General features: G+C 41.9%; 1 protein-coding gene across 2 annotated transcripts in view; it reads right to left on the reverse strand.

Moving 5' to 3' along the window:
- MTMR7 (myotubularin related protein 7) overlaps positions 1-15,885 on the reverse strand; it is a 113,766-nt gene that overhangs the window by 37,774 nt on the left and 60,107 nt on the right. The window contains exons 5-6 of one of the 2 annotated variants that reach the window (XM_003935557.3): positions 12,323-12,451; positions 4,074-4,208 (exon numbers count right to left, since the gene is read on the reverse strand). In XM_003935557.3, coding sequence (XP_003935606.1) covers positions 4,074-4,208; positions 12,323-12,451 — 264 coding nt within the window. The remainder of the gene's footprint in view (positions 1-4,073; positions 4,209-12,322; positions 12,452-15,885) is intronic. The other variant, XM_074383959.1, reaches the window with a different exon arrangement.

Below are 15,885 nucleotides of genomic sequence, written 5' to 3' on the forward strand. Positions count from 1 at the left end.
GCCTCAGCACCCCCTCCGCTAGCCCTGGCTGCCTCACAGGAGCTGGTGAAGGGTTCTCCAGCCTCACCAGCTGTGTGCTCAGAGGCGGTAACCCCGCAGAACCTCCACATGGAAACATGGCTTTGCTGGGTAATTTTTGTCAACAGAAAAAAAATACCATGGTCAAACACCTGGGTCAAACCCCAAAGTGGGCTCTAGGGTTACATAAGCCTGGATGTGAATCCGGGTTCTGCCCTCAACTGTGTGACCTTGGGCAAATTACTTAACCTCTTTTAAGTTCTATCCCTTATCCATGAAAAGAAAAAAACCCTCTTAACTTGCAGGATTCTTAAAAGAACTAAATGAGAAAGGGCCTGGCATTTTTACAAGCTCAGCAAAGTCCCAAAACAAATGAATGATAAAGTCATGAACAAGGTTGCAATAAAATGAGTTATCTCTCATTTGAAAATTCAACAAATACTGCATCAACACTTTCATATTTTCTTAATGCACCAGCCCCTAGCACTAATATGTGCCCTAACGAGCATAATTTTGTTGTGAATCAACATCCAATACATGCTCGAAGACTTCACTGACTTTGTCTCCCAATTTTTTCTTTTTCTTTCGAAACAGGGTCTCCCTCTATTGCCCAAGCTGGAGTGCAGTCACGCAATCGAGGCTCAGTGCAGCCTCCAACACCTGGGCTTAACCATCCTCCCACGTCAGACTCCCAAGTAGCTGGGACTACAGGCTCATGCCACCACACCCAGATAATTTTTTCTATCTTTATGGGGGTCTCAGTATGTTGCTCAGGCTGGTGTCTCCCAAAATCTTAATGTCAACAAGCAATTCAGAGACTTTCATCTGAACAGGTGGCTCTGGAAGTTCTTATGTGGGGCTAGCCTTGCTCAAAGGGCAGGAACGATCCAGGTCAGCTCCCAATCCTTTTTCTTTTTAGTGAAACCTGTGGGCAAACCTGAGAAGTGCCTGATTGCCAGAGTCTACACTTCCCAGAGCAAACTCAGTCTCCTGGCTACCAAGGAGGCCTCACATACTCTGGAACAAAAATCAACACACACAATCTTTAGAATAATGAAAGCTCTAAGCAAACAGTTTAAACCTCACGTGAAGCGTGCATGCATGGATAAATGAGAAGCAGGCACGGCTTGCACAAGACCCCTGTTTTCTTTAATGGATCAGCGTCAAACTCACCGCTGAGAGTAAACACGCTTAGCGCTAAATATACACTTCAAATCAAATCCTTTGGATTAATTTATTTTAAATTTGGAATATGCCTGGCTCTCCAGCTGCCACATTTCCTAGAAGGTTTACACAACACAGTACATATCTGGATCACTCGTCCTAAAATTAGTAGGTGAATCTGTCTGGCTTTATTTAAAACTGAAAAAAAAAAAAAACTGGATAGGAAAAAGGCTTCCCAATCTCTACTCAGTAAAGCCCCTGTATTTTCTCTTCCTTTTCTTATCTTGTCTTATCTTCAGTGTATCTAAGCAGCTAATCATTAAATCATCTGCAACTATTAGGAAATTCAAAACAGCCCCACCTTGCAAACAAAGTGTACAAAGAAGAGGTGGCAAAGCAGTCACATTAGAAGGAAGGGTTTAAATGCAGTGACCCAGAGAGAAAGGCACAAAGTGAAAGAGAATAGTAAAAGCCAGAGATTTTCTGACATGTTTCAGTGAAAATCTTCCAGCAAAGAAGTGACTTTTTTCTCCAGTTTGAAACTTTTATCTGTGCGTTGTGCTCTGAGAATTTAAAAGGAAGGGACCCTTGACCTATAATCTAGTAGGATGTGAATGTGATCTAGCTGTAATATCGGTTTCATCACTGATCTCCATGACTGCTTTGCTCATCTGGCGTCGGTGGGTAGCGACTCCATCCTCACTACTCCACACACATCTCTCCCACTGTGTGCTTTGCTCCAAAGAGGACAGGATGGTTCTGAGGTGAGGGTAGGAGTAGGGCACTGACCTTACTCTAGGAAAACATCACATTACATTATCCTGGACACAAATCATAATATTTGGTGACATGAGGTTCAGAGAATCTGTGAAAATCACCAAGGCCTGAGTATCCACACAAAGGATTCAGTTCTCATGACTTCTCGTATCCACCAATGAGTATAGACCGTGTTTATAATTACCTCTTACCAACAGAGTACACTTATAAATGACTTGAACTGTTGGTTTTATTTTCTCCTTCCTTGTAATTTTTTTTAAATTTCGCTGTAATGTTTATTTCCTATGTTCTTTTTGTTAATACCATCACTGACATATAATTCACATGTGACACCATTAACCCATTTAAAGCAAACAACTCAAGGGTGTCTGGTATAGCCACAGAGTTGTGCAACCATCACCATGATCTTATTTTAGAACATTTTCATCACCCCAAGGAAAATCCGCTACCCATTAGCAGTCACTCATCATTTCCATCCCTTCCCCCAGCCCTAGGCATACCATCAGCCTACTTTCAATGGTTATGAATTTGCCTACTTGGAATATTTCATGATTCCTTTGTGACAGACTTCTTCCTCTTAGCATAACACTTTCAAGATTTGTCCATGCTGCAGTATGTATCCGTAGTCCATTCCTTTTCATGGCTGAATAATATTCCATTTAATGGACTTGCCATATTTTATAAATCCATTCTCTGCTGACGAACATTTGGTTACTTATATTTTTGGCTATTACTGATAATGAACAAATATTCACATACAACTTTTTATGTGGACGTAAGTTTTCATTTCACTTGGTTACGTACCCAGGAAGGAAATGCTGAGTCATATGGCAACCCGATGTTTAACTAAATTTAAGGTCCTCATGGTTTTATACCTTTTCCGTATTGAAAAAAAAATTTCAAACTCTAACTTAGGAAGTGAAAAGTTTCTTAAAATGAACTTCTCGCCCCACAGGAAAAACCACTGTCAACAGTGTGGTATACATTCCCCCCATTTTTTTTTAATGGGATTGCATTCAACGTAATTTCTCTATCCTACTCTTGTTGCTTAACAGGACATCCTGGACTTCTCGGCTTCCCACACAAGGAGACAGGACTGCATGTTCATCTTTCTCCTCAGTCACAGGTCCAGGCACATTTTCACTATTGGCATGAAAAGTGCGATGCCAAATATGCTGACTAAGGGGTGTTCCATTCTGTCACCTCATTCTGTCCACTACAGTCAAAGCACTGGTAGGTGATTCTGTGTCCATCCCTCTGGGGACGCCACTTGTTGATGACTTTTAAAAGAATTGGGTCTAAGAAGAAAAACCGGAAACTGTATTGAACTTAATTAACACTGATTCTCCTTAAAAAAAAAAAAAGTAAGGCTGAGTGGAAGGTAAGTATAAGATCAACGTGACTCATCCCTTGATGTCTAGATTTATTATTTCTTATTGGTTTGCTTAAATTAGAAAATTAATGTATTAATACATATGTAATTGTAAAATAATGATTTTCTAACAACAAACAAGTAGAAAGCCCTCTACCTCCCCAAATTTTACTCCCTTCTCCAGGGAATTTTAACAGTTCCATGTTTATCCTTTCCGATCTTTTTCTATACATTTTTACATACCTACAACTTTTTTTTTAAATATAGTTTTTAAAAAATTTACATATTTTATAAATCTTTCCAGGTCACAGGTATAGACTACTGCAAGTTGAATTTGAAAAATAATATGAGTACCTTGCAACAATTGAACTGCTGGAGCTCCAAACTGAATTTTCTTGTCAGAGCAGAAAGAGTTGTTTGAGAAATAAACCCAGTACTAATTTGGTTATACTTAGGAGCACAATCTCCAAAAGGAAGCCACATTCATTTGGGTGCCCCTGTGTGACCAGCACAATGCTAGGGGCAGGGGAAATAGAAAATGTACCTGCATAGTCAGAGGCTTCAGGAGCACTGGACCTCCAGGAAGCAGCCAGCAGGGTGCCTAGATACAGACTATGTCAAGAGGAACCACCCCTTTGCAGATGAAGCAACCTGCACAAGACATGGCAGTCGGCTAGCCTTTGCCTTGCCTCCGGTTTCACAACTCAGGTGCAAAGACATGCATCTCAATGGTGACACTTACTTTAGGCCGGGTGTCAACAACATAAACGAAGTCACTTCCTGGATTGGCTTTCCTAATGGCCTGGAGCATCTGCTCGTCCTCTAGGCACCGGGCACTGAAGCCAGACAGGGGCTGGCTGCTCCGGCAGATGGAAGCCTGGTGGGAGAGGTCACAGCAACACAGCACTGTCAGGTAACTGTACCCATGAGAGACACTCTCCTTGTGTCTCCAGAACAAAGAGCCCTTGGCTCATTGATAGTCCACCTCCGCTTACGAAAACATGATACAGCTTTCTGGAAATCAAGACTTGTTTATTTTTAATTCAAGTCAAAGAAATCACTAATGGGCAAATGACACAAAAAGCCTCTCAGGGCAAAATATTAGGAATGTGTAGAGTTGTTTAGATAGGATCTAAGTTATGAAATTTAAAACCATTTAAATAACCTACTTTCCTTTTCACTGGTATTGTTTCATTTTCCTGCCCAAAGAAGAAATACAAAATAATTAACTGTTCTCCTCAAATGTACAGGATACTATTAATGGCAAGATTAGTGAAATTAAAAAAAAATTTTTTTAATGCTTTCCAACCTTTTTTTTCCCTTTACTAGCCTATCTAGAAGCCACAAATACCAAAATCCCATTCTGATTCTAAATGGGAAACTTTCATGGTGACAAAAGGCCAGGCTGCTGCTAGGTTTGATACCTAAGGACAGCAGGCACATACCTATGCTAACTTAAGTCTGTTCAGAAAGAGGGGTATTTTTTTTGGAATCAATCTGCATTCTCTGCTGCAAGCCCCCTACCCTGCAATTCTGGAAGAGTATACTGCACTGTCAAGTGAACATCTAGAAGAACATAAACATTTCCCTAAGTTATGAAAACGAGGTACAGACCTAACCTTGCAGCTATAAACTTAGGCTTTTGTGGCAAAGTACTTTTATGGATTTAGGTTTTAACATTTAAATTAAACATAAAACACCCAATAAAATGCATGAATGACTCAAAGCATCTACAGTGAGACTATAAGTCCACAGTGTGAAAGAATGAAGGCAGGGAGAGAAGCCCTCCATGCAGGATAATATGGAGGGGAAACTTTCACTGAAAATAGTCCTGTCATACCATGGCCTATTCAGGATGCTGGCATTGCAGGGTTCTATCCATTAAGGGACACCCCAAATCTTAGTCCAATTACAGCTTAATTGTCTTTAAAGCCCAACCCAGGGAAACTTAACATGGGTTTGGATTACTCAAAAGGGCCTGGGTGGTCCTTGTTGGAGAAGGTGGGGACACTTCTCACTAGCGCTGAAGCTGGAGAACCATAGAATGGCTGGACATATGATAGGGCCGTTGTCTGAGGGCGCCAGTACCATTCTGCAGAGACAGACAATCACTGAGGAGGTTAAAGGAAGCCTGAGACCAACAGCCAGGCTCAGAATTCAGGGGGGCAAGGTATGGGAGTGGGAAGCAAAGGGGCAGCAGAGTCACTCCAGGGTGGCTCCTTCCTGACTTCTGGGGAGGAGAAAAAGATCACAAGGGTATGAATATGGAAGAGAGGATGGCAAGCAATGGCAAGGCCACCAGCAAGAGGAAGTGATGGCGGGGATCCAGAGGAGAGCAAAGGCAAGCTACATCCAGCGTCCAGAAAGCAAATGAAACAGATGGATTTCGTGGTGGTCCTGTTTCCTTTGATCTTTAAGGGGTAAGGGGCTGCCACCTGCTGAGAGGGAATTCTGCCTGGAGAGAGAATAACTCTAAGCTGGCTTTAGATGATACTTTATCTGGGATAAAGAAATATTAGTTGGCCGGGTGTGGTGGCTCATGCTTGTAATCCCAGCACTTTGAGAGGCCGAGGCAGGCCGATCACCTGAAGTCAGCAGTTTGAGACCAGTCTGGCCAACACGGTGAAACCCGTCTCTACTAAAAATACAAAAATTAGTCAGGCATGGTGGTGCACACCTGTAATCCCAGCTACTTGGGAGGCTGAGGCAGAAGAATTGCTTGAACCTGAGTGACAGAGTTTGCAGTGAGCCAAGATGGCACCTCTGCCCTCCAGGCTGGGTAACAATGAAACTCTGCCTCAAAAACAAAACAAAAAAAGAAAAAGAAAAGAAAAAGAAACATTAGTTAAGAACAGCTGCCACTAGGCAATCTTAGATTCCATCAGAAGGGTTAGATGGGGATGGGAATGTATTTAAACGGTGAGAATTTGAGAATATACACACCAAAACTCACTAAAGTAGTGAGAAACCAATTACAAAATGAAGCAATTTAGGGACAACAACTATTTCAAACTACCTTCTGGTCTAGGACAGCTAGTCAGAACTGCTATGCTATGGAATGTGGTCGATAAAACACAGATACTAAACAGACTACATTTTTGGTATTCTGTAGTTAGATTTTCTTAATAATCTAAAGATGTGCTCTAAATGGAATTTAACATGGACTCAGCAGTTGCTAACATGGTTTTAAATTTTGTGCAGAAGGGTAAGTTGTCTTAGTGCTTTTGTGTACCTTATATACACCCTAGGTAGATTATCCAAAGAGTATTACTATTATTTGGCAGCATTTCTTACTGATGTCAGAGCATAGATTAAAAGCTCTTCAGTTGTAAGTTGTAAAGGATAGCGCTCATTTACAATGCTACTAATAATTAAAAATCTAACATTTTTGATGGCTTACTACTGTCATCTTACTACTGTGTTTTTGAGTGTTTATATGACAGACACTATTATAGGAACTTTGCATATTTTTATTTAATTAGCCTAATTATCATATACAACAGACGTATTCTTTGCTCCACTTTATACATGAAGTGACCAAGGCACAGAGAGGTTAAGGAACATACTCAAGATCACACAGTAAATGGGGAAGCCTAGATTTGAATCCAGACAGAGTATTTCCTGATCCTGAATTCTTACAAAGTGATGTAAGCCCTGATGGGAGAAATAGGTCAGGCAACACAAAATAGCATTAAGATGCAGCATAAAGCCGGGTGCTGTGGCTCATGCCTATAATCCCAGTACTTTGGGAGGCCGAGGCAGGTGAATCACCTGCGGTCAGCAGTCGCAGTTCAAGATCAGCCTGGCCAACATGGTGAAACTTGTCTCTACTAAAAATACAAAAATTAGCCAGCATGGTAATGCACGCCTGTAATCCCAGCTTCTTGGGAGGCTGAGGCAGGAGAATCCCTTGAACCTGGGAGGTTGAGGCTGCAGTGAGCTGAGATCATGCCACTTCACTACAGCCTGGGTGACAGAGCAAGACTCCATCTCAAAAACAAAAAAAAAAGAGATGCAGCATAATAAAAGACCTGGCTGTCAGTCCTGGCTGTGCTCTCGGTCAGTGTACCATCTTGTTTACTTTATGTATCTTCTCTGATCCCCAGTTTTCTCATGTATAAAATGTCTAAAATATTAAAACTACAGGGTGTAATAAGGGGCATAATACTGTAACACTTCTGGCACTGTGTCTAACACACAGGAATTAATACAACAAGTATTAAATTATAAAAACAGAGCATGAAGTTATTTTTTTAAGGAAATTTGCCTCACTGGAAATCTTCCAGAGTTTCGTTTTCTAGAAATGTGTACTGTTAATTTAGGAGACCATGTTGTGCACCATGTGAAGCAAAACTAAAAAAAAAAAAATCCTAACATAATAAAGAATAAAGGGTGTAGCAATTCTAAGACCTCTCATAGAAAGACACACAGAATTCTGAACATACATGACACTCAGCCTCTCTAACCATAACCTGTAAAGCTGTTAATCGCTGGATATTCAAAGGGAACCCACAGGCTCTACATATCCCGTGTGCATAAGGCATAAAGTTAATATTGTGTGTTGCCTCGACATCTGGTAAAAACTGAGAGGGCCTCAAAAGGCCTCAAGTTCCCTGCCACAGTCTGCTCCTATGGATAAGGTTCCCGAGTGAAACAATTCTCCTTATCCAGCATAGCAGGTGTAGCTCCTGCCCATCCCTCGGTAGCAGGTTTCAGTTCCCTACCAGTCCATGGAATTATGCTAGCAAGCTAATCACACCCTCCTGCAGGAGCCAAGGCTGACCCCACGCTCCTGATACTACACAGCCTGCCTCCTGCAGCCCCTTGCTCCTCAGTGCAACCTCAGGTGTCCCTTCGTGGGCTGTGGTATTCTACTTCCCCTAGAATTGAGTGTATGGTGACCGGTAAAATGGCTGTTCATCTCACATGTCCAGCGTCAAGTGTTGTGTGTCTGGGTGTCCCTGTAACCTACAGCAGGAATCCTTCCCTCACCACAAGGGTGAAAGGATGTGATTATCGCCATTAAAAGTAATGGCAAAAACCGCAATGACTTTTGCACCAATCTAACACATGCATGGTAACAGCTGATCCAAAGGGAAAGATGTACCTTCAGCAGGGGCCTTTATATCAACCAGAGCTTCAGGTTCATAAAAATCAGATACATTTCAAGCTTCTCCTAATCTAATCACCAATTCCCAGCACCCAACATTAGCCAAGTCATGTCACTGCCAAAATCAGAAGTGTCTCTGTGGTAACATACATGGGAAACAATATTTTAACTATAAAATGCAATACACTTACTCATAAGCATAAGTTATTTTTGGGTAGAAGTACATACTCTTAAGCCTAAAATGTCTCAAATAACCAAAGAGAAGAAAGAAAGATCAGCAAATGGATGGAATGTATACCTGTTTACTTTTTCTGGAAGACTGCCTATTTTCTATGCAGCCATTGATGAGCAATGGCAGCACAGATAACTACTCTGCTATTTCAGCATCTTCCATTTAACCACAGAAATCCACCTTTGGTAATAATACTTTCCTTTAGGAAAAGCCCTAGTCAAATCAGAAGCATTTATATAATTAACCTTGATATTAAAACATCAACACTGTAATAAAACACAAATTTGATCATTATTCTACCTGTAAAATAGATTTCAGTTCATGGGGTTGGGAGAGTGGGCACGCAAGTGTGTGTTCATTCAGGACTTCCCTGGCGTAACCCAATCGCACTGCAATGCTCTGAAACACATCTCTGTTCTGTACCTTGGAAGAGCTAGAACTTCAAGTCATTTCTGCTTTAAAATTTTAAATATGGGAAATCAATTATCTTAAACTCTAACTATGCTACGTGAGTCCATTTTCAGGCCTAGAGATCAAGTAAAGAATAGCACTTGGGGAAGCAGGAGTGGAGCCACGTGGGTCTGAGGTCAGCCAGGGAAGAAGCTGTCTCTGAGGTGTAATTGCTAAAAATTATCTCCTTTCTGAGACAATACACATTTAATCCTTATATTACTCACACTGACAAAAATAAAACGTCCTTTGTCTCAAGAATATTAAAAAAAAGGGCTGCTAGGCACACTGTGCATACTTTTTAGATATTCTACAGACAACAATAAAACACCTCTGAAACATCAATAAAAGATCCTTTCTCCCTCTCCTGGATTTGTCTTCTCTCTTACTTCTTTAATCAATGGATGCTACAATAATGTGCATGTTACCAGCACCCTAAATTCAAGTACAACACCATAAAATTTCATATCCCTATTTATTCTGTCTTTAACACTAACAACAAAGAGGCCAGACACGGTGGCTCATGTTTGTAATCCCAGCACTTTGGGAAGACGAGGAAGGTGGATCACTTGAGCACAGGAGCTTGAGACCAGCCTGGGCAACATGGCTTTCCTCATCTCTACAAAAAATGCAAAACATTTAGCTGGGCGAGGTGGCACGCACGTGGTCCCAGTGACTCGGGAGGCTAAGGTGGGACGATCACTTGAACCTGGGAGGTCAAGGCTGCAGTAAGCCAACACTGTGCCACTGTACTCCAGCCTGGGGGACAGAGTGAGACCTTAATAATAATAAAATAAAATAATGAAACAAAATAAAATATAAAAAAGCCAGCCCAGGCAGCTTAGCAAGACCATGTCTCTACAAAAAAAATTATCTTCTCTACAAAAAAAAAAAAAAAACCCAAAAAAATCATGTTTTTAGACTTAGCAGGTGTGGTAGTGTGTGCCTGTAGTCCTAACTCCTTGGGCAGATGAGACACGAGGATGCCTTGAGCTCAAGAGTTTGAAGTTACAGTGAGCTATGAAGCTATGATTATGATGCTGCACTCCAGCCTGGGCGACAAAGCGAGACCTTGTCTCAAAAAAAAAAAAAAAATCACATCTTTTTTAGCTTCTAACCAGTGCTCCAGTTCTGTGTAGGCTGAAATATATTTGGAGTTAATAAAATACTTTAGACCCTAATTCAGGGCTAGGGAAAGAAGATAAATCAATGTAAGTAAAAATAAGATAATTTATATCCTTCCAATTCACAGAACTTTCACCACTAAATGAATATTTTCCTTCGAAGTAGCAACAGAGAAGGCTACATGCTCACTCTGATGAAGCTGGCATTGCTCAAGGTATTTTTGGAAGCCTACAGAATCTGACTCAGACCCTGCTCTACCCCCTTGCTTATAGGTGCAGGCGTGTGCATACACTTAACTCATACACTCCCCTGTTTATAGCCTCATTCAGCTTTGAATCCAAAACTGTTTTATCTTGCTTAAAAACTAAAGTTTCTCTCTCACCTGGCTAAAGCCAAATAACTTTTTGTTTTTTTAAAGATGGTTTTTGGCCAGGCGCAGTGGCTCACACCTGTAATCGAAGCACTTTGGGAGTTTGAGGCAGGCGGATCACGAGGTGAGGAGAGCAAGACCATCCTGGCCAACATGATGACACCCTGTCTCTACTAAAAATACAAAAAATTAGCTGGGCATGGTGGCACACACCTCCAGTCCCAGCTACTTGGGAGGCTGAGGCAGGAGAATTGCTTGAACCTAGGAGGCAGAGACTGCAGTGAGCCGAGATCACACCACTGCACTCCAGCCTGGGCGACAGTGCAAGACTCTGACTCAAGAAAGAAAAAATGTGTGGGTTGTTTTGTTTTTTGGTTTTTGTTGTTTTTGTTTTTTTGCTATCTTTTAAAAGTGAATGGCAAAGACCATTCTTGCTCCTCCAAATTTGTGTTCCTATACTACGCAGAACTGAAATTCAAGTTTTAGCTGTTTTAATGGCCCCTCATAAGACTGTACTTTCATACCTGCCCTGCAAGGTTCTGATGAATGGGAGGTGTCATGTGGCAGTATCTGGCAGCCTTTCTCAAAAAGCTGGGCACACACTATTAGCCCTCCGTCACCTGCCACCTGGAGTGTGTGGGTGGTAATTGTACTGAATCGATCTCTTGCCCCAGGCAGGTGACAGCTAAACCCAGGGGGTGGCAGAGCAGAAAGGTGGAAGGAACTTCAGTACCTGAGGGCTAAGTGGGATAAAGCCAGGCTACTAGGCCAGGACTGCCCACCCTGAGAATTTTATGCAAGGGAAAAAAAATTACATCCTATTAGAGCCATTATTACTTAGAGTCCTTAATATAGACAAAGCCAATTCTGGCTTTTATAAGTAATATTTAAAAAATAAAACCCATGCTCTCTATAATCAAAGATTTCTTACACTGAGGACACTCAAAAGAACATGTCATTTAAAAACAGATAGTAAGGTCAGGTGGCTCACGCCTGTTAATCTCAGCACTTTGGGAGGCGAGGCAGGTGAATCACCTGAGGTCACGAGTTCCAGACCAGCCTGGCCAACATGGTAAAACCACGTCTCTACTAAAAATACAAATAATAATAATAATAATAATAATAATAATAATAGCTGGGTGTGGTGGCAGGTGCCTGTAATCCCAGCTACTGGGGAGGCTGAGACAGGAGAATTGCTTGAACCTGGGAGGCAGAGGTTGCAGTGAGCCCAGATTGCACCACTGTACTCCAGCCTGGTTTACAGAATGAGACTCCGTATCAAAAAGAAAAAACAAACAAACAAACAAATAACAGAAAATAGAAAAGAATAGGCCATGGACCTCGGCAACTTTTCTAAGATAGGCATGCCACACATCTCCAGCACTGAATAAGCACTGAGCCTCCCAAGGTGCCCACTTAGAAGAGGACAGTGACAGTATTCACTTGGATGATTAGGCTTAGGAACTTTCTGAATTTATTGAGTCATTTTCTGAATCATTACTTTACTATCAAATAAACATGGGAGGTCTAATGAGATAAGGACTTCGCATAGTTATATCATGCATACCATGCACATGAATATCCACACACTTTCTGAAGAATTCAAACACGCACAAACACACAGTAGAAGGCAGCTAGAAAATGCCTGCTTATGATAAAACAAGAAAAGCAAAGTGTCAAACAAAAGCATGCCTTGAGACTTACGTGGTTATCTTTATAGTAGTAAGAAAGGACAGGAAATCGCCGTCTACTCCGGAATTTGGAACTCCCCACTATGATGTGTGCCGTGGCCGATTTGGGAACGTACAGTTCAGTAGGATAAGAGTCACAAACCTGTCACCAGAAAATACAAAGGGATTTTTTTAAGGCAATCTAGTAATGCCCTGTAAACTGCTGCCAGAAATTCCACTTGACCACGCTTATAGGCTGTATCCTTAAGTTCCATTAACCATGTTACAAAGGAGGTTATTTCAAGGAAACCATAAGCCACTTCAGAGGAACAAAGTGCCGCTGATTCTGTGTAATCATTCTGAAGGAACACAAGGTATCCTTAGTGTCCTGTCCTTGTGCACTGTCCCCTCTCTCCAAGGGCTCTTTGTGCCAGACCAGTAACAATAAAGGCTTCCTTCATCAAACAGAGACACACTGCAATTTTGCATCCTGGCTGAGAAAACTTTAGCTGCCAGGGTTTGGTGGAAAGATAGAATGACCCTGAGAGAGAGTTCTCCTAAAACATATGCACGCTGGTTAAGCCAGCAGGTTACCTCTGTGGCTCCAACATGCCCTATGTGCATTCCTGATCCTGAGCCATTGCACAAGCTGATGCCTCCCCAGACACTCCTGCGTTCCACCTTCCAAATCCCAGCTATTCTTTAAGGGCCAATCCAAGTTCCACCTCCTTCTGGAAGCCTCTTCCTTGACCTTCCAGCCCATGCAGATTTCCAGATCTGATTTCCTAATGTGCCACACATTACCGCACAATATAGCAGCTTCATTTTTGTTTCTTAAGTGTTGATTTTGTAACTGGTAAGAATCTATGTACTCTTTGTATGCATCCCTCACAGTGATTACCACAGTGGAATGGTGCCTTGGAAGGATCTTGCAATTCAGAAACAGAAATCGGCAGTTTAGAACCTGGCTCTAATTGAGCAACTTCATGACCCTGGGGAAGCCAGACTACATTGTGCACTGTGGTTTGCTAATCTCTAGAAGTGATACTGCAGCAACAATATCTCATGGGGTTGACAGATGGATCAAATCTGGTAACAGCCATGGCAAAGCACTGCATAAACCACTAAATCCAAAACAAATGTTAGTGGTAGCAACAGTGATTAATTGCTGTTCCTCGACACATTTTGCTTTCACATCAGTCCATCAATCTTTTTGCAATGTGAAGATCGCCCACATGGTGATTTGTCAAGCACCTGTTTACTTCCTGGATGTTCAACATCTTCCTAGGCATATCAAGGGGGTCCTCAAGTAGATGCAACAATAGGAGTGGATTAGTCCATTTTCATATTGTATAAAGAAATACCTAAGACTGGGTAATTCATAAAGAAAAAGGTTGAATGGGCTCACAGTTCCACATGGCTGGGAGGCCTCACAAGCAGAAGGCAAAGGAGGAGCAGAAGCGTGTCTTACACAGCAGCATGTCTTACACAGGCAAGAGAGCATGTGCAGGGAAACTGCCCTTTATAAAGCTATCAGATCTCGTAAGGCGTATTCACTTTTATAAGAACCGCATGGGAAAATCCCACCCCCATGATCCAATTACCTCCCACTGGGTCTCTCCCATGACATGCGGGGATTATGGGAGCTATGATTCAAGATGAGATTTGGGTGAGGACACAGCCACCCATATCAAGGGGAAATACTTTATGTGCAGGTCCTGTGTCCATCTCCAACCACCCTTACCACTCTGGAACATGGGGTTGAAGGGAATGAAAACGCACAACTGAAGTCTAAGCCTCTTACAAAGTCTTCTGTGATGATGCTTCCCTTGCTGGCCTACGTTGTCTTTGTTACCAGAATGAGGAACATAGAGCAGGGAATAAAAGGGCCACAGAAGAGATTTTCACAGGCCCAAAGTCTAATTTCAGAATTCTGCCAGACATTTTAGTTCAAATTACACTTTGGGCCTGTGAACACCACTAAAGATTTTAACATGGGCTCTGGCACTGATACTCTGAAGGAAAATCTGCCAAGAACAGAAGGCTCAACTAACTTGAACTCAGAGAGCTTTAGCTGGGAGGACTGCCATAAACCACTACACTCCCTCCCCCATGCCAATCTGCTGTCTGAACTTCCATGAAGTCAGCCAGCTAGAACACTACAACATGGACCACACCTGTTTGTCTGAGGTTCAAGAGACATGTAGTCATTGCACCAGACCGACAACAGTTTCCTAAAATAACGGTTTTTAAAAGGAAGGAAGTAGATTTTCAGTAAGTTGGGAATTACCTACATTCCTCCTTGTAACAACACTAAGGAATTGCAAAGTTTCATGATTAAATAAGAGTAAATAACATGCAAGATTTGTCAGCATGCTTATTTTGCACAGCCTCTCTGAAGAGCAGTAGGCAACCTGTGAACTAAGGAACTCCTGCCAGGCCTTTTTATTGTCTTCTAAGGCAAAATAAATAAATAAATAAATAAACAAACAAACAAACACACACCCAGGTTCGCCAGCATCACGGCCCTCTGTGCACCACAGCTGGAATGAGATCAAAGAGAGAAAATCAACACCTAGAGCCCACTCTCCTTGGCCCCAATTGATGGCCCTCTTTATTCACACAGGGAGCAAGGAAGACTACCTTCTGCCCTCTAAGAGTACCAGAGCTCTCACTCGACAAAATAGAGACATGTAGACTTTCATGGCTTGGCATGTGCCAGGACCAAGAGCTCAACAACCTGTGCCTAGTCACCAGTGGCCAGGCTTATCAGACGTGGAGGCCTCTCCTCTAGGAACACAATACCAGGTATGAGGATTTCTACATTCTCCAGCACACTGGGTCTAGGGGAAAAAGTTCCATGGGTCAGGGCTTAAGTTATAAAGCATTCTGATGCATACTTGCTTGCGGAACTCTAAGAAGCTAAAATGACTTTGGGAAAATCAGATTCAGGTGTCAGTTAACATGGGAAGATACAACCTCTTACCAAGCTGGAAGCATGGATATTTGTCCTGCTTTCATCAAAGTAGACAGCACTCTCAAATGGAAATTAAAATAACAATCCTGCCTTGAAAATATAAAGTACCACTGAAAGGAATTAAAGATACAAATAAATGGTAAGATATCCTGTGTTCACAGATTGGAAGACTTAATATTGTGAAGATGTCCACGCTACCCAAAGCAACCTATGGAAACAAGGCAATCCCTATCAAAATCTCAAGGGGATATTTTTGCAAAAGTAGAAAAATTCATCCTAAAATTCACATGGATTCTCCAGGGACTCCAAAGAGCAAAAAACAATTTTGAAAAGGAACAAAGTTAGAGGACTTATACTTCATAATTTCAAAACATAGTACAAAGCCATATCTGCTTTGCAGCAATCGGTGTGGTACTGGAATAAAGAAAGAAAAATAGACCAATAGAATAGAGAACCCAGAAGTTGGAGACCAAGGCGGGTGGATCACCTGAGGTTGGGCGTTCAAGACCAGCCTGATCAACGTGATGAAACCCCATCTTCATAAAAAAAAAAAAAAGAGAACCCAGAAGTACACCCTCACATATGTGGTCAAATGATCCTCAACATGGGTGCCAAGACCA

Source organism: Saimiri boliviensis, chromosome 13, assembly GCF_048565385.1.
Source record: "Saimiri boliviensis isolate mSaiBol1 chromosome 13, mSaiBol1.pri, whole genome shotgun sequence".
Taxonomy (NCBI): domain Eukaryota; kingdom Metazoa; phylum Chordata; class Mammalia; order Primates; family Cebidae; genus Saimiri; species Saimiri boliviensis.